General features: G+C 48.9%; 1 protein-coding gene across 5 annotated transcripts; it reads left to right on the plus strand.

Annotated features, from left to right (window-relative positions):
• Nucleotides 1-36: 36 nt before the first annotated feature.
• Nucleotides 37-16,097, plus strand: PTPN6 (protein tyrosine phosphatase, non-receptor type 6). 5 transcript variants are annotated; one of them, XM_017814782.1, is made up of 16 exons: nt 37-145; nt 1,239-1,340; nt 6,330-6,452; nt 6,745-6,939; nt 9,937-10,159; nt 11,245-11,361; nt 11,562-11,675; nt 12,069-12,165; nt 12,574-12,653; nt 12,746-12,895; nt 13,015-13,146; nt 13,428-13,582; nt 13,882-13,949; nt 14,323-14,474; nt 15,125-15,222; nt 15,344-16,097. In XM_017814782.1, exons 1-16 carry the CDS (start codon nt 90-92, stop codon nt 15,450-15,452), a joined length of 1,971 nt encoding a protein of 656 aa, XP_017670271.1. In that variant the 5' UTR covers nt 37-89; the 3' UTR covers nt 15,453-16,097. The 5 variants fall into 5 exon arrangements, with proteins under 5 accessions (XP_017670271.1, XP_017670272.1, XP_017670274.1 ...); XM_017814783.1 differs by having other exon boundaries at nt 81-145; nt 1,242-1,340; XM_017814785.1 differs by lacking the exon at nt 37-145 and adding an exon at nt 883-1,042.
• The last annotated feature ends 1,710 nt before the right edge of the window (nt 16,098-17,807 follow it).

A 17,807-nucleotide genomic window follows, 5' to 3' on the forward strand; every position in this document is an offset into this window, starting at 1 on the left:
ATGAATGACCATGAGCTCAGCGGTGCTCCCCAGGCACGGGTGCTGCTCCCTGGGGCAGGGGCAGGTACAGGTGGAGCAGTGCCTGCCTCATGACACATGTGCTGCTGTTCCAGAAGACCCAGTATGCACTACCTTCTGCAAAAAGGTTTGTGCAGAGCCTTATTGTGAAGCCTTATCAAAGAGACTTTTTTTTTAGTAGGAGGTGCTAGGCCTTAAGAGCGAGCATTTACAAATGTGTTGTTTCAAACATACTAGGCAATGTGTCACTAAGCAGATCAAGTGCTGTTAATGCCACTGAGCCTGCTGCCCCCAGCAGAGTCAGTGCTAACTTACTCATGCCTCTAGTGTCTGTGGCTGCCTTTTTTTCTGGCTGAATGTGCAATCCAGCACATTATCCCTAGTGAAAAAGGCAGCAGAGAGACGCAGCAGGGAGCGGCAGAGCGTGGGAGGGCTGGGCTTGCCCCATTTGGCTGCAGCCTGGATTAGAACAACGTAAACAACATAAAATCGTACCTCACATTTTTTGGGACTGTAGAGGGATCAATCTCGTGGAATAGCCTCTCTCCAGAGTAACATTCTGTGTTTCCAGTGCGATTCAAATGGAGGGACATCAGGTATATCTGTTTGTAGCCTCCTGCCCCATGTGCCCATTGCCCTTTGAAGAGTTGAGATCTTTGAGGAGGGTGGCAGAGCCAGGGGTGAAGGAGCCAGCCTGCGAAAGCAGGGAGCTGTGAGCCGGGTGTGAGAGCTGCTTCTGTGCCTTTCAGTTACAAACCAGGCAGGAATGTAGCCAGGGAGGGCGTGAGCAGTGGATAGGAGGCAGGAAGAGCAGTAGGTCCCTTCCGTCTCCATCTACCTCTCCCAGCTTGGCCTTGGCCTTCCCCCACCCCTCTGATTATTCATTAACTACAGTCCAGGAAGCACTTTGCAAATGGTGACAATTAAGCCCTCTACTTGAGGCCTGAGGTTTGCCTGTCCTGGAGCTACCTTCTCAGTCCGCCTAGGAACAGGCGGAGTTCAGGACTCTGCCTGTGCGGATCAGGTGAGTCACGGGAGGTGCCGCAGCCCGCAAACACTGCCAGCTGCTGCTCCAGAGCCCTGGCACTCACCGCCATGAGCGTATAGCCCTGTTGGGAGGGTGCGAGTCCATCCCTCCACTACCAAGGTCTTTGATTTCTCTCCCAAATCCATCTCAAGATACTGTCCTGATAATTCCAATCTTGCTTTATTTTTTTTAGTAGGACCCCCAGGGTTGAGGGCTGTGGTACTTCCTCCACCAGCTCCTGTCAGTCCTCCATCAGTGGGGATCTGAGAGACAACATCCTGATGCCATCCCGTGGGTGAGTGCTATGAATGCTAGTTAGGGCTAGAAAACAAGAATTGTTGATGAGAAAAATAAAAATACTGGCACTAGGAATAAGGCATAGAAGGAAAAAAACCCCCACCTTCTAATAGCCAGAGAACTGGAGCTCCCAGTGTTTTAGATCATTATTGCTGTTACTGTTGCTCCTTCTCAGTTTGATAAGGGGTTTGCAGTTCCTCTGCCACCCCACAGCTAGAGTATCTCTCAGTGTGTTAGGCACAGAGAGAGGTCAGCTGTCTGACCTTTAAAATCCCGGTTATTTCTTGATTTGCTAGTCTTTCTAGCCCTCTATGGAACAAGAGGACATACAACCTTCTTGGTCAGTTCAAACAGGTGCTCTACCCTGGAGACTGCAGTTGCGGGGTGTTAGGAAATGGGATTCGTTCTAGCATTACTCTATGGTAAGGATTTGGGCAACCTTGTTGGTGCAGCACTGTCCTGGGGTCCGATAGCCTGACAGAGAGCACCTGGCTGCAGCCAGGCCCAGGAAGAGGGTCCATCTGTCTGTTCCCTAAGCCCAAATGGCCTTCACTCTGCACTAACTGGACTGAACTAGAATGTAGTTCTGTGCAGAACAGCAAAACCTTGCTGAAATCATCTCAGGGCTGAGAATTAGAAGTAACAAATGCAATGCTCATTTTCAAAAAGGGTTCCAAATTAGATCCCCCAAGTGCAAGGGAAGCACGGAACAGTAAAATCATCATCCGAGCAAGAGGGTAGACATAACAGAGAAAGCAATGAATGTGATACTAAAGAAAGAGCCAGCACTTGCTTTTGTAAAGGTAAATCCTGTCCTGTTAAACTGGAGATTTTTGAGGGACCTAGCAAGCTTGTAGATAAGGCAGGTCTGGGCAATACAGTTTCCTTGGGTTTAAAGAATTTAACAAGATTTTCTCATCAAAGTCTTTAAATAAAGTTGAAATCATGGCATAAAAAAAGAAGTTTAAGGTTTTCTTAGGTAAAGAATTAATAGAAAATAGGAAATGGAAGATGGAAATTAACATCCCATTTTTACAGCAAAGGGAAGTCATCAGTGGCCAGATCACAGAGGCCTAACCTGAAATATACACCGTTCAGTATATTCCCAAGTGACCTGGGAATACAGCTTGGTGAGGTGAGAAAATTGGGTGATGGTAGAAAGTTATTCAGGATAATGGAGTGGGAGTTGACTGTGAATAATTGCAGAAGGACCTTACGATGGTGAACAAGTGGGCAATAGAACAGCAGATGAAATTCCATATAGGCCTATGTAAAACAATGTTCATGCAGAAAAATAATTCAAAATTTACATATAAAATGACTGTGAACTAGTTGTAACCTCTGTGGAGTGAAACTTTTATTATATATATATATATATGTATGTATGTATGTATATATATATATATATGTATATACATACATATATATATATATATATATATAAGACCCTGCAGTTGTTGGCTTAATGCTGGTTGTGGTGAACATCAAAAGTCATCACTGTCCGAGACTCAGCAGCATCTTGAACACCACAGTTCTCTGCCACCATCACCCTTATCTCTAAAACAAGGAGCTAGAGTGGGAGACATCTCGGAGAGGGACAGCAAAGGTGATCAGAGGTGTAGAATAGTTCTGTACAAAGATCACCTTAGTAGCACTGGAGTCTTCAGCCTGGCAAAGAGCTGAGGATGCATACAGGTGTTACGGGGCTGTTACCATGAGTAGCTTGGAGCAGGGTGGGGGGAACAGGAATCAGTCACTGATTTTTCTTTCTTTGCAACAACGAAATGTTAATAAAAATGAGGGAGGGAGCAGGTTATAAGCAGGTCAAAGGAGGGGGTGTTTCTGTAGCTGAGCAGTAGAACTCCTTGCCAGAGGATGGTAGATTTGTTAATTTGTTATGGATTTGACTGTTGACTCTACAAATAGCTGCAAATAGAGGCTTAGGGTAAAAGGAACTCTATACATAACCTTTCCCTCTATTATTTAACAACTGTTTTGACCTCTGGATCGCATAGTCCAGCCCCCTGATCACAACAGAGCTAGATCAGGTTGCTCAGGGCCTTGCTCAGGTGAGTCCTGAACATCTTCCAGGGTGGAGGTTCCCCAGCCGTTCTGGACGCTTGTGGCAAGTGCTAAACTGCCCTTGGGGGGGAGCACGTGTGCAATTTTTCCTGATACCTACTCAGAATTTCCCTTACTGCAAGTTATGTCTATTGCCTCTTGTCCTTTTGCTGTGTCCCACAAAGGAGAATCTGACTCATCATCTCTAACCCCCCCTAGCCCCTTTTAAGTAGTCTCAGACAGCTGCTAAATCCCTCCTTAAGCATCTTTTCTCCAAGCTGAATAAACCCAGCTTCCTCCATCTTTGCTGTGCTCCAGGCTCTTTGTGCCTGTGCATTTGTGACCTTATGCTGGATTCTCTCTAGTTTCTCAGTGTCTTTTTTTTTTTTTTTACAGCAGTCCAGATGTGGGTGTCTTTTTTACTTAGCTATTTCGTTTATCTTCTCCTGTAAGTTTGTTCCTGCCCTAGCTCGGCTCCGCAAGGGATTTACAAGATGAGCTTCAAACACCTGTGTTGTACTGAAAGCCAAACAACTCTCTTTGCTGAAATCTCTTGACCTGTTAATTATATTAAGACAGTATTTTAGTGGCTCAGTTATAGTCAGCTGTTCTATGCTGCATCCATTTGGGAGAGCAACCTCAAAGATACCAACTTTCTCTATAGTGATATTTCCCTCCCTTAGTGGCAGGAGCTCCTCCCTGGTAGTTTTAAATTAGATGGCCCAGGTCAAAGACACCAAGGCAGCTGTGTGCATCCATTCCTTTCCTGAGCTGCAAGCAACCAGAAGCATAAACTGAGCCTGTAAATTATGTGATACGGGATTTGTGTCCACACAAATACTGACGGGCTGCACTGCACCCTGTGGCTTGTCCTGCCGGGGGATACTGAGTTACATTGGGTTTAGTGCTAACTCACCCTTTCTGCTCCGATCTGGGCTCTTTGCTACTTTGTTCTTTCCTTGTTTCCGAGTCCAACTGATTTTCAGTTGCTCAGACAGATTTTCTCCTTCAGTCAGTTTGTAAGGTCTGAGGATGCCTAGGTTTTATTTTTCGTCTGCCTTGGCTTCATATTGACCCAACATACTCTAATATTCTTTTGATATCAGGAATTGTCTTTTGAGACTTTTGCCCAGAAGTTCCTGCCATTTCTCTCCTACCTCTGCACAATACTTTCCTGTGCCACTGCTACACTGTCTCTGATTCGGGTGCAGCTTCTACACTTTGTGTAGAAGTTGTTCCCTTGAGCCACAGGTCTCTGTGCCTTTAAAGTCTCCTTGTTTTTTTTTAATATCGGTTTTAAATCCGTACAGCTGGATCCCTGCAGCTCATGGCTCATCATGTGTGCGAAACTAGAAGCATTTCAAAGGAAGCTGTTGTAGGTGCCTGGGTTGCCTTTCTAGCAATGAAGTTTAGCTTCCCACTCATCTCTCCTGTACTTCCCTTTGTTGTTAGTTTCTGTCTTGGCCACAAGTTTTTGTCTAGGCCGTAGTTAGCAGCCTGTTCAGCTTTTTGCAGGATTTCCCAGTCTGGTGGGTATGCAGGGAAGTCTGCAGCTGCTGGTACTTGAAATGAGCAGCGCTCTTACTGTTCCTGCTGCCCACACAGGGTAGCTGAGATTGCCCCAGGGAAAAGTCAGGCTCCTTTGCCAGCTTGATTGCCCTCAGGTCACTGCTTAGCTCCTAGTCTTTCCTGAGACCTGCAGACCTTGAAACCAGTGCTATGGACAGGTCAGCCATGGGCCATAGCAGGAAATAGCTAGGTAACTGGAATGGCTAGTTTTCCTTCTTTGTACCTAGTTGTCCAGGTTGTCAGCTTTGGCTGTGCTGCGATCTTAAAGGTTCTCGCCTAAGCTCTCTCGGTGCTGTGTGGGCTCACTGTAGGTAGTAACTGTTTGTCCTGGTCTCTGCCTGCCTTTCTGGGCAGCTTTAACACCACCTCCTTCCCACGCCATCCCTTTTGAGCTACCGCTGCTTTTGTCAGCACCATCCAGGTCAGGCTGGTTTCAGGGAGGCATCGCTGTGCTCCGAGCACTAGCCTGGACCTCTTAAGTGTGTGGCTCTGGGTTTGCACAGATTCCCCTTTGTGCCTGTACAGAGTATGTAGGATATTTGGGACTGCTCATGTCGCTTACTGGCTTTTTGGGGAAGAAAGGGAATAGAGGACATGCAGAACTAAATTTTCTGAGCGTGGCCAAGGCCCAAGGTCCATGCATAGCATCAGCCCTAGTGTGTAAAAAGGCAGGGACCTAAAAATAATAGGGGGGATGGGGAAGAAAAACACAAAAGGAGAAGCAGAAGTGTGTGCAAAGCAGCTTGGGGCTGGGGAGTTGATGGCTCAGAGCGCTTCCTGTTCCTGGAGCCGCGCGTGCCCAGCTGCGCATGGGCTTGCACCTGCCTGTGCCCAAGAGCACTATACAGAGAGCCACAGATCAAGGCACCTAACCAGAAAATCGTGGATGGAGAGGGTCTGAATGGAGGGACAGTAGACTCCAGGAGAGATACATGGCCAGCTCCCAAGAGGCACAGGAACAGCTTGGCTTTGGGTGCTCCGGCACAGACCTCCGACTTCCCTTTTCTTGCCAGTACAAACTGATTTTTCCTCTGTGTTTTTTGACTTTCTTTGGTGGCAGCCACTTGGCCCCCTCTTCTTTCACCCTCCACAATGGTGAGGTAAGAGGGTCTGAAAAGTCTGTGTGTGTAAGGAGGGGGACCAGAGAAGTAGGACAAATCAGAATGGGGATCACCTTGGAAACCGTGTCTCTAATGGGAAGCTTCCATAGGCTGGGGGAGGTATCAAGTAAGAAGGGATGCTGATTCTGACTCTCACCTAGGGATGCTGACCAGGGACTGTTCTTCACCGTACAGGTCTCCACAGTAGCGTCTGGCCGTTTTTATTCACTTGGTCTTGCTTTTATCTTCTCTGCTAGGTGGTTTCATCGTGACCTGAGTGGGCTGGAAGCTGAAGCCTTACTGAAGGGACGAGGTGTCCATGGGAGCTTTCTAGCCAGACCCAGTCGGAAGAATCAGGGTGATTTTTCTCTTTCAGTCCGGTAGGTAACTTGAACCCCAAGTTCTGTCTTTTCAGTGTTATACACAGAGATTGTTGAGATCCTTACATGTCCTGTGGCATCATCTTCATCCTATCTGTATTCCTTTGAGTTCTTTCCAAGCTGAGCTCCCCAGCATCGTCTAGACCTTCCTTCAAGTTGCCCCTGGAGCTTCTCTTTCCAGTCATCTTTCATGGGGATGGTTTGCTCTGGTTCCATGGCAGGAGGTAGTCCAGAACACTTTCTGCCTCTTTTCCAACCACCTCATTGGACTGCTCTGTGCTTTATTCCACAGGGTTGGTGACCAGGTAACCCACATCCGCATCCAGAATACTGGGGATTTCTATGACCTATATGGAGGGGAGAAGTTTGCTACCTTGTCAGAACTGGTAGAGTACTACACACAGCAACAGGGCTCACTGCAGGACAAAGATGGAACCATCATCGACTTGCGATACCCGCTCAACTGTTCTGACCCCACGACAGAGAGGTATGGGGACAGCAAAGCAGTGTGTCTGTGGTGAGACCTCCTCTGTGTTTCGTGGCCTTCTTTCTGCCCTGCCTGCATCCCTAGGGCAAGTCCTGCAAAAAGTGTCACCTGCCACCTCTGCATCTGTGGGGGCAGCATCCCTGGGAATAGCTGGCCATACCTTAACCATCACAGCAGACCTAATAGAGCTCTATTTTTACTTCTGGTTTCCGGTTGCCTTTGCTATTTATACACTGTTCCTAAAAGCAAAGGTTGTGGTCTCAGGTGTGGGTCTGCAGCAATCCATAGAGTCATATGTTATGTGGAAGCCCTCAGTCTTACCCCAAACCTCCTTGGTTATTCTGGGCCTGAGTGACTCACATAGCTGAGAGCGGGGCTATGTTCCCTTGCTATTCCCAGCCTGCTTAGTCTCCTTCCTGTCCTCACTTTGCATGTGTCTCTGACACTAAGTTCCTAAATCAAATCAGGTGGTTTTGCCCTTGCATTTTGCTTTTAGGCTCTTTGGTGCAGCTCGGGGAGCTGTCATGCCCTGCTCAGGGGTGGACAAGTTCTCCTCAGGCAGGTCCTCCTCAGACACCTGGAGGCAGGGAGCAGAGATGCCCTGGGTGAAGCATCAGGGTACTAACCAGCTTGCTCTGGGGTCAGGCTGCAGAGGGACCAGCTCTGCTGCTGGCTGTCCTCTCCAGTCAAGGCCATTGCATTGTGGCCCTGCAGTTTCCTCCCTTCCTCTCTGCGGTTGGAAACTTAACACACAACCACCCCCCAGGCTCTTACGAAAGCTCTTCTCACTCTCTCCCCAAGTGATTTTCCATCACGTGGCTTTGAAGAGCTGGGCTATGCTGGGGGAAGGGAGGGGGTAATGGGACCCATTAACTCCATCCTACCTATGTAGGGGAGGCCTGGAGACCTCTCTAATGAGCAGGAGAGATCAGCTGATCCCCGGGTGGCATCTGAGCACATGGTAGCTGAGCAATTCTTTGGAAGGAGGTTCAGAAATTAATGACTGCCAGTCACCAGCTACTTCTTGCAGTGCATAGGGCAAGGATCAACAGCAACTACTTGCCAAGGCTGTTGTGTGCCACCTCTTGCTGTTTGAATGGTTCTTAGATGTTGTGTAGAGTAATATGACCAGATCTCTGACCAGATCCAGGGGTGAATGAATGCCCTGACTGCTTATGTAACTGGGGTATGGCCTCTTGAACTCCATCTTGGTTCCTGGGAACAGCTTCCTTACAGTGTGAAGTTCACCAGTACTACTCCAGGCCTTCCCTGCTAGCTGCTCCATGGGCAGCAAACCCGCTCCCACAGCCCTGACACACTGGCTTGGCGTTGGCGGCAGTGGACACAGTGACACAGGGAGTGTGGCTGGTGCTTGTCGAGGTACCTGCAGTGAGAGGAAGCAGCAGGGACACTGCAAGTCAGCCTGATGCAACAGCTACCTGCTTTTGAAATGCTGTTCCCCAGGGGAGGTGGCCGAAACAGAGCTGTGGCCTTTAGCTGGCACAGCAGCCATGCTGCAAAGCCCCCTGAACACAGAGCCCAGCGCACGGCTGCAGCTGGGGATGGGGATGTTCCAGGACTGGAGGGGACTGTTTCAACTGGGTTCATCCCTGCTGAAGGAGAAGGGCCCAAGTCCCCTCCCTGAAACCAAGCTGGGAAGGAGTGAAGGGGCCATGGCAGGAGTGCCAGGACTGTACTGGCACTTGGGCTGTGATGTGTTCAAACTCAGCAAAGGCTCCACTGGAAATTGTGTACCAAGAGGAGTGGGATGATTCAGAACACTTCCCAGTGCCCAGAGCACCTTGGAGCTCTCAACTTTCTGTAATTTGGATCTCTAGCTCCACTTTTCAAGTGGGTTTTGTAGAAGCAGGACAGTGCTGCAGTGAATGTGGCCTTCCACATCTCTGCTTGGCAGCTCAGCAATGCCCCCCAGGACTTCTGATGTGGTCCAAAGAGCCTGTGGAGCTTGGGACAGCCATGAGGAACTAGAGAACCTGTACAGAGACAACCTGGATCACATCTGGAGTTTCTGCAGGGTCAAGAGCCCAGCAGTAGGAAGAGAGATTGTCCCATGTCCCAGCCTGCTTCTGATGACCATCGCTTTCACCTGCACTGCTCAGTTCAGTGAGATCCCACTGAGCAGGCACATACCCTCCCAGACCTTTGTAGGTGGGCAGGGGCTTGGCAGCAGCTGTGCCATTTGCACCACTCTGTGTCCCTCTGTGCCCTGGGTCCAGTCCTGCAGCAAGGCAGAGGGCACCTTGGTCAGATGGGGATGCTGCTCACCTTGTGCTGGGAGGAGAGAAGGAGCTGCTGACTGGGTATTTGCACTGAGGACAGGAATGTGCACACAGATCAACAGTGTAAATAGCAGGAGCAGAAAAGGGGCTCAGTCCTGTGGCTAGGCTGATTGCTGCATTGTGATGTGCCCAGAGAATGGGAATTATTCTTTGATTGAGGAGGTGACTGAGTTTCAGAAAGAGAAGTCGCTGGAATGGGTTTTTGATGGATCTGATCTCAACACAACCATCTGGGTGCTGTTAAATCTGATGGGAGATTTTCTGACTCAGTGGGGCATTATTTTTGTTTCCCTGGTGTTTGAGTTTCCAAAGCACCTTGCAGCAGTAATGCTAGAATCCCAGTAGTACTGTGAGGTGCTGAAATCCACAGACTACTCTCCCCCTTGTGTGTATCACGCAACTGGATCACACATGCTGCTTTCCCACTGTGTTGTCTTGTTCCAACATTCTGCTCCCTGGGTCCCTTCTGCCTCCACCTCATCCCTTGCCCTGTCCTCTTCCTGCCAGCTCTCTACTTTCTGTCTCATCTGCTTTCCCCAAGATCCTGCTCCTCCCCTGATTTTTATTCTTTCTCTCATTCCTTCCTCTTCCTCTTCCTTTCTTCCTCTCACCCTTTCCCAGTGTTGCTCTCCTTCATTCATCAGCTCAAGGCCATCCACTTACTGCATCTCCACCTCTCTCCTCTTGTTTTAACTAGGTGGTACCATGGGCATCTGTCAGGTCCTGCAGCTGAGTCACTTCTCCAGGCCAAAGCCACCCCTTGGACATTCTTGGTGCGGGAGAGCCTCAGCAAACCTGGGGATTTTGTCTTGTCTGTCCTCACTGACCAGCCTAAACCTGGGTCTGAGGCTCCACCAGCTGGGGCAACCAGTGCCTCTGGGGCCCGGCTCAAAGTCACGCACATCAAGATCATGTGTGAGGTGAGCAGTGGGAGAGCACAAGGAGGGGAAGAGACCTCTCCTGATCATGTCCTCAAAAGCATGTGCCCTGTCAGCTTGATTACCACCAGCAGTGTTTCTTAATTTGGATCAAAGTGCTATTCCCTTGCAGGGTCCTTGTGTCCTCACCCCAGCCTGGGTGAGCATGGGCTGGGTGCTCAGACACAGGAGGAGGCAGGGCTCAGTGTGACCGGGACCTCTGGTACAGGGAGTCTGTGAGAAGAGAGAGAGGAGGATTCATAACCTAATTATGAGTTCATCCAAAGAGTTAAAAGTGTTTGGAGCAGGAAGAAGGGGTATCTGCAGGGCCTCCATACTTAGTTTGATGAATGTTACCAACCTGGCTGTCACAAGTTCTCCTATTTCTCTCACTTGGGATGAGGAGATTTCAAGGACAAAAAGCAACTGACCTTAAATGAGATTTGAGTGCAATATACCTTCTCTGGGCTTCCATCCTACAAGAGTACAGTCAGTTTGTCATGCTGTGAATTCTGTGTTCTCAGGAAAAACTTGCATTTGATTTGCCTGCCAGAGGAAGTGCTTTTCTAGATGGTGCAGGGTGGTGCCCAGGGCTTTGCACCCCAGCATTGCCTTTTCCCTGAGCATTATCAGCTTTGTCTGTAGGACACGTTAAGAGAGTTGGGGCTGTTCAGCCTGGAGAAGAGAAGTCTCTGGGGAGACCTTACAGCAGCCCTTCCATTACATAAAGGGGAATTGTGAGTAAGCCGGAGAGGGACTTTTTATAAGGGCATGGAGTGATAGGGTAAGGGGGAATGGCTTCAAACTGAAAGAGAGAGGGTTTAGATTAGATATTAGGAAGAAATTCTTTACTGTGAGGGTGGTGAGACACTGAAACAGGTTGCCCAGAGAAACTGGGGTTGCCCCATTCCTGGAAGTGTTGAAGGCCAAGCTGGATGGTGGTTTGAGTAACCTGGTCTAGTGGAAGGTGTCCCTGCCCATGGCAGGGGATTGGAAATAGATGACTTTTAAGATGCTTTCCAACCCAAACCATTCCATGATTCTATGAATGTTATGAGTGAGACATTACACATTCTTCCTTGATTTAGAATGGACGCTACACAGTTGGAGGCGCTGAAATGTTTGACAGCTTGACAGATCTGGTTGAGCACTTCAAGAAGATCGGAATTGAAGAGATGTCTGGCACCTTCGTGTACCTGAAGCAGGTAAACCTAGTTTTCTGGTTTTAGGGATCCTTTAGAGGGACTGACTTGCTGTTTGTTTCTGCTTTATGTTCCTTTCCTTCTTTTCTCCACAGCACACAGAGGAGACTTTGCTCTCCAGCACCATCTCTCTTTCTCTCTTTCTCCCTCCTGCTCTCTCTCTCTCTCTCTCATGCCAACCCACTGTGTTTTCCCATCCCCAGCCCTACTATGCTACAAGGGTGAATGCTGCTGACATTGAGAATAGAGTGCAGGAACTGAACAAGAAGAGTCTATCTGAGGAGACGTCCAAGGCTGGATTCTGGGAGGAATTTGATGTAAGAAACTGCTGGGGGACATTATTTGTCTTTTTGGGAATTCCCAGTGCACCACCTCATTCTCCATCCTCAATTTCTTCCTATACACAGACTTCTCATATGTCTTGTCAATTTGTCTCTGAAAGAAGTGTCTGTTTGGAACCTGTTCTCCTGGGGAGTGAATGTCATCTTTAAGTGAACCCAGTGAGGTAGAAATGTACTTTTTCAGGATTGGGAGAATGAGTCACCAAGACAGCAAGGGCACAGACTTTTCAAGTCTAGGTTTGCTTTTCACTTCTCTACTCCCCCACAAACATGGCCATGTGTCCTCAGAACCACCACATCTCTTCCAAGTGCCCACCTCCCCTGTCATATATTGTGATCTTGCCATGACTATTTTTCTTCTGCTCTCAGAGTTTGCAAAAACAGGAAGCCAAGCACCTGTTTGACCGTCATGAGGGTCAGAGACCTGAAAACAAGAGCAAGAACCGATACAAGAATATCTTGCCCTGTGAGTCTTGCTTCTCCACTATAAAAAAACCCACAAATATGTACAGACAGGCAATGAAGAGCTGTCCAGGGCATCACTGGCCCTGCCTCAGCCTGCTCTATCCTCCAGAACAGGTTATGAGAATTTCAGAGATGATGAGAGAGGTCACAGCCTTTTCATGTCCTTGAAGGAAGCAGGGAAGGTTGCCTTAGACTCATTATCTTCTGATGGTTCATGATAGGGGCAGAGAGATGGGAAGATGGAGTGAGGTTAGTCTGACCCTAGAGACGGACAGGTGAAGATAGAGGGCATGCTGCATGCACTGGGAGGCGTGGGGCAGTGAAATGAGGTGGCATGGGGCAGTGAAAGAGCTTCTTGTGGCTGCACAGAGTATCTCATCGCACTGTTTATTCTTTTACTGCACCCCAGTTGATCACTCCAGAGTCATCCTCCAAGGAAGGGACCCAAATATACCTGGATCGGACTATATCAATGCCAACTATGTCAAGGTGAGACTCATGAAAGATGACTGTATGCCCAAGAGTGGGAGAAGGCCTGCCTGCTCCTGCAGCCCTCTTGACCTTTCCCTGTCCACAATCAGAACACCATGATCAGCCCAGATGAGTGCACCAAGACCTACATCGCTAGCCAGGGCTGCCTGGAAGCCACAGTCAATGACTTCTGGCAAATGGTGTGGCAGGAGAACACACGCATCATCGTGATGACGACACGGGAGGTAGAAAAAGGGCGGGTAAGTAGCAGTCTGTAGGTGTCTTGGAGATGCCCTCTTTTCCCCTTCAACCACTGCTCTGCTTTTCCCCTCTTTCCTGCCTTCTGCCCATCCTCACCCTGCCCTCTCTGCCCACACAGAACAAATGTGTGCCTTACTGGCCAGAGCTGGGCAGCACAAAGGAGTATGGTCCCTACCTTGTGGAGAATGCTGCGGAGCACGATGCGTTGGAGTACAAACTCCGGCAGCTCTGTCTGTGTCCAAAGGATAACGTGAGTGTGAATGATCAAGGGCTGTCATTGAGCCTATGAGTCTAAGAGCCACTCTATTTCTAAAGCTGGGAACTGTCAGGTGCTGTGGTGATGCTGCTGTTGTATCATTCTTGGGACTGCTGTTCCCACTTGATTTGGGCTGGAATCACACTGGTGGAATCACCAAGAAGTGTGCAGGAGACAGAGATTCCCTTTGGCTTCAGACCTGCATCTCCCTGGGACAGAGGCCAGGGACAGGGCTGGGTTGCAGTTTCATCAATGAGGTGCTTTGTTATTACCAGGGTAAGGCTGTGCGTGAGATCTGGCACTACCAGTACCTGAGCTGGCCTGACCACGGTGTGCCCAGTGAGCCAGGAGGAGTCCTCAGCTTTCTCGACCAGATAAACCAGAAGCAAGAGAGCATCCCGGGTGCAGGGCCTATTCTGGTGCATTGCAGGTTGGTACAGAGGCTGGAGTTTGAAGCATTCTCCATTCCTTATCTAGGGTGAGACATAGAAAGTCTGTCCTGCTGCTTCCAGTCTGTACCCCAGGGCTTGTGACTGAAGCCTATGCCAGCCCTGATATTTGCTTTTTCCTCTTTGATGCCCCCAAACCAAACTCTCTGCTTATTGAATCTGTGACTCTCTTGTGTCATTGCTGGACAGCTGCTACAAGAGCTGCATCCTTCCCCAGAAGCAGCTGCATTTTCTTTCAGGAGCTGTTTTGCTCTGACCTCTGCTTGTCCTCTCCTTGCAGTGCTGGGATTGGCCGCACTGGGACTATCATCGTCATTGATATGATAGTGGAAACAATCTCCACCAAGGGTAAGAGGACCCCATCAAAGTGAACTGGCCTACCCAGTAGGGCTATGCCCTTAAGTCCAGCTGCAAAGGAATGAAAACTATTTAGGTATAACTGGGAGAGATCCTGCCCCAGCCCCGAGAAGGTTGTGCTGTTGGATCTCTGTACCATTGCCACTTACTGTGGCTGTAGCCTTCCCTGAGCTTCGGCTCTTCTTCCAGAGCCAGACTTGAAAGATGCTGAGCAGGAGGGAGAGATAGGAGGTCCATATAGGAGTAAAGAATATGGAAGGAGGCAGAAACTTCTTGACTGACCTCCCCTGTAACTGCTTTTGGTAGAGAATTGGGAGAGGGGGCAGTGAACATGTCCATAAGCTTTTCTGGTTCTCCTTGCTAGGCCTGGACTGTGACATTGACATCCAGAAGACCATCCAGATGGTGAGGGCTCAGCGATCTGGGATGGTGCAGACAGAGGCCCAGTACAAGTTCATCTACATGGCCATCTGCCAGTTCATAGAGGCAACCAAGAAAAAGCTGGAAATTATCCAGGTGAAAAAGGGGGCTCTACTGCCCTGTGAGCCTAGGCTTGCATGGTGTTGTCTTTGAGCCCAAGTGCTCTGTTTCACAGGCTTTAAGCTAACACTGGGACCTACACAGACTACAATGGTGCACCAAGATCTGAGTCCTTATTCCCCTCTTTTGAGACTTTTGAGCTCAGGGGACAACATTAGCAGCTCAAGTACCATCTCCACCAAGTACTGTTTTGTTACAAGCTCAATCTAGGACAAGCAAAGACTTTGCCCTCTCCTTTCTTTGTCTTTCACATTTCAATTCTGCAGTTGCAGGATTTTTTCCTTCTGGCTGATAAGTGGCATCTTTATCTCTCCTTGTAGCCTCTGGCAGCATCCAGTAGCTGCTGCTGTTTAATATTCTTTAGCTGACATTTGGCACTCTCAGGCAAATTCCAATGCCTCCAGAGATTTGTTGCTCCACTGTTCCCTCCTGGCTGTGTTTGCGTTCCTGCTGCTCCCCTCTGACAGCAGCAGACAGAATGCACTGAGCCTGGGAACTTCAGCAACCCACCAACCTCCACTGAGGTGCTGGCACAAAGTGTGGTTTAACAGCCAGAACTCTTCCATGGTGCCTCATGTGCATCTCCCAAACCACACTCCTCTCAGCCTGTTTTTTCTCTCCTGTAGTCTCAGAAAGGCAGGCCAAACGAGTGTGAGTATGGGAACATCTCCTACCCCCCTGCAGTGAGGAATGCACATGCCAAGGTTTTACGAAAACTCTCCAAGTAAGAGCCCCCCTAAACCAGAGACCCAGCTATGCCTGCCTCTGGCAATAGTCTGCCTGCTGGCTTGGCTGGCTTTTTCCTCTTCCTCACTTTTTCCATTGTTTTTCTCTGGGTCTTACAGGCAAAAAGAGGAGTCAACGGTTTATGAGAACTTGGGGAAAAAGGAGGAGAAGGTGCAGAAACAGCGCTCCTCAGAGAAGAAGCTGAAAGGCTCACTAAAGAAAAAATAATGATAATTGCAGGTAGCCCCATGGCAGTTTTGAACCTGGACTGGACTGGAGTTCACATCCTGACAGGCCTGTTTCACATTCCTTGCTCTTGGACTGGAACTAGGCCTTCCCATTCTCTTCCCTGCCAGCTTTCAGTGCCTGGAACCAGACTGCTTTCCAGCTCAGCTCAGCTGACTGACTTTACGGTCCCTTGCCTGTGCAGGCGAGCAAAGTCTCTTACTGCCCCCTTGTCACTCATTAGCGGGAAAAAAAATCAGGCCCTTTCTTTCCTTTGTTCCCTGAGCACTGGGGCCCAAACTCACCTCTGCTGTGTCAGCTTTTTGAGGAAGCAGGCTTCTTGAGTAAGAGCTGAGGAAGGGCATCACAGAGCTGCCTCTCCGACTACTGCTGTGAGTTAGTTTAGCCTGTTAGTGTTCTCTGAAGCCTCAGCTTTCCAAGTATGGAGGTTTTGGCCTGTTTCAGCTCAGATCCTCTGCAATTCAAAGGAAACTTCCTCTTTCCTTAATATCAACCCTCTGCCCTATGATCCTCCTACTCTGATCCTTCAGCTGGATGCTGTAAATATACCAGAATTGGATATGATGGCCACATTTTCTTCTTTGTTTGTAAATAAACTTGTATTTGTTTGACTACTGAGTACCAAAAGGTTTTTCCTATAATTTCTTTTTGGCTATAGCTGTACTCCTAATTTCACCTGCAGCCCTGCAAAGACTTACAAGAACGTCTCTAGCTTAGTTTTCATGACTTCCTGCAGCCTTCAGGCTCCAGAACAGAAGCTATGACCAATTATGGAGGCTCCTTGCTGTGAGGCTTTAGTGTTGGTGGCTGTCAGGGACTGACGAACTGTGATGTGGCTTTTGCACCTAAATTTTGCTTGTGGGTTTTCAATCCTTGAACGGACAAAGCCACAGCTGCTCTGACCTAGTGCTGGTAAAGGTGCTACTTGCAGCAGTCCTGGACCTGTCTAGAGCTGATGGCAGGAAGAGCTCTGTCCCACTCAGGGAAAAGTCTAAGCTAGGTCACAAAGGGACCTATGATCCAGACCAAGAATGCTTGGAAACGTGGGCCTGAGAATTTTGTCTAGTCTGAGCTACGTGTTGGCCCCGTGTGGGAAGAAAACTGCACCATCAGTCACTATCAGCTGTCTGACACAGGACCATATGGAACACTTTACTTTGAAAGCCCAGCTGTGATCATCCTGTGTTTTGGAGTGGGGATTTTAGGACCAGGTTCTCTCCTCTCAGTTTAGAGCACAAATCCAGATTGGGGAAAGAGCAGAAAAGAGAAGGAATGGGACAAACCTTAACTCTGTTCCACAGTTTTTAATACAGTGGCAATTGCCACTGTGCCGGCAAGGTGAGTGCCTGGGAGCTGGCAAGGTGAAGCAGCTGCCAGCCTGTACAAACCAGCTGGAAGCAGGTACTGCATCCTTGTAACCCTGTCACCTGCCCGAGGACATGCCCACACTCTGCACTTGGCAGGAAGGAGCAGGGATCCCTCAGCAAGGCAGTGGCAGTAGGGTGATTTAGGCAACTTAGGCAATGTTTCCTGCTTTGATCTGGTGCCAACAGAGCCAAGGCAAGGTTGGATAGTGTACAAGGGAGGGAACAAACTTTGTGGATGCTGCAGTGATTTCAGGCATGCTAACATAAGGGATAGCATCCCCCAAGCCAATACTGCACAGCACAGGTTCAGCAATAACATACTTCCAAGATGAAAGAACTCGTCCTGGTAGAAAAAGCAACTTCATCCTATGCCTAGGCAACAGGCAAACTTACAAGGGACAGATCGCAGCCTCAAGGAATGCTGTCCTGCACATGCTAGGAGACATTCTGCCCCTCCTCAGCTGCAAACTCTGCCTCAAGCAAGCAAAGGCAGAAACAATGCCAGAGCATTTTTGAGTTCAGCAGCTGGTGCTGGAGCATGTGCCTGAGAAAGCTGCCTGGGCTAAAGACACACACCCGAGACACAATATAATGGGAGGAAAGACATTGCTTGCAATCATTTGATATGGCAAGAAACTTGCTTGGAAGCATTTGGAAGCTAAAAGACACTTTGTAAGCAGACCCTCTTCCCATGTACTGGACTTTGGCTTCCCTTACCCTGTGAGCCAACAGAGGTGAGCATTTACCTGCTGCCACCAGAGGAAGAGGCAGGAAAGGGACAGTGGGGAAAGCAATGGGCAAAAGTAAAGATGTGTGGAAGGAGGTGTACTGTGATTCACCTCTCAGTGATGCCAGATACCCTTGTCTAAGTCTGGGGAAGGGACTAAAGTCCTAGTCTAAGGAAACACCTATCTTTGCTTCAGATTCCCGGGTAGTTACAATGGGCAGGATTCAATTCTCTTTGTTCTTA

This window comes from Lepidothrix coronata, unplaced genomic scaffold, assembly GCF_001604755.1.
Source record: "Lepidothrix coronata isolate B3197 unplaced genomic scaffold, Lepidothrix_coronata-1.0 Scaffold46, whole genome shotgun sequence".
Classification (NCBI taxonomy): Eukaryota; Metazoa; Chordata; class Aves; order Passeriformes; family Pipridae; genus Lepidothrix; species Lepidothrix coronata.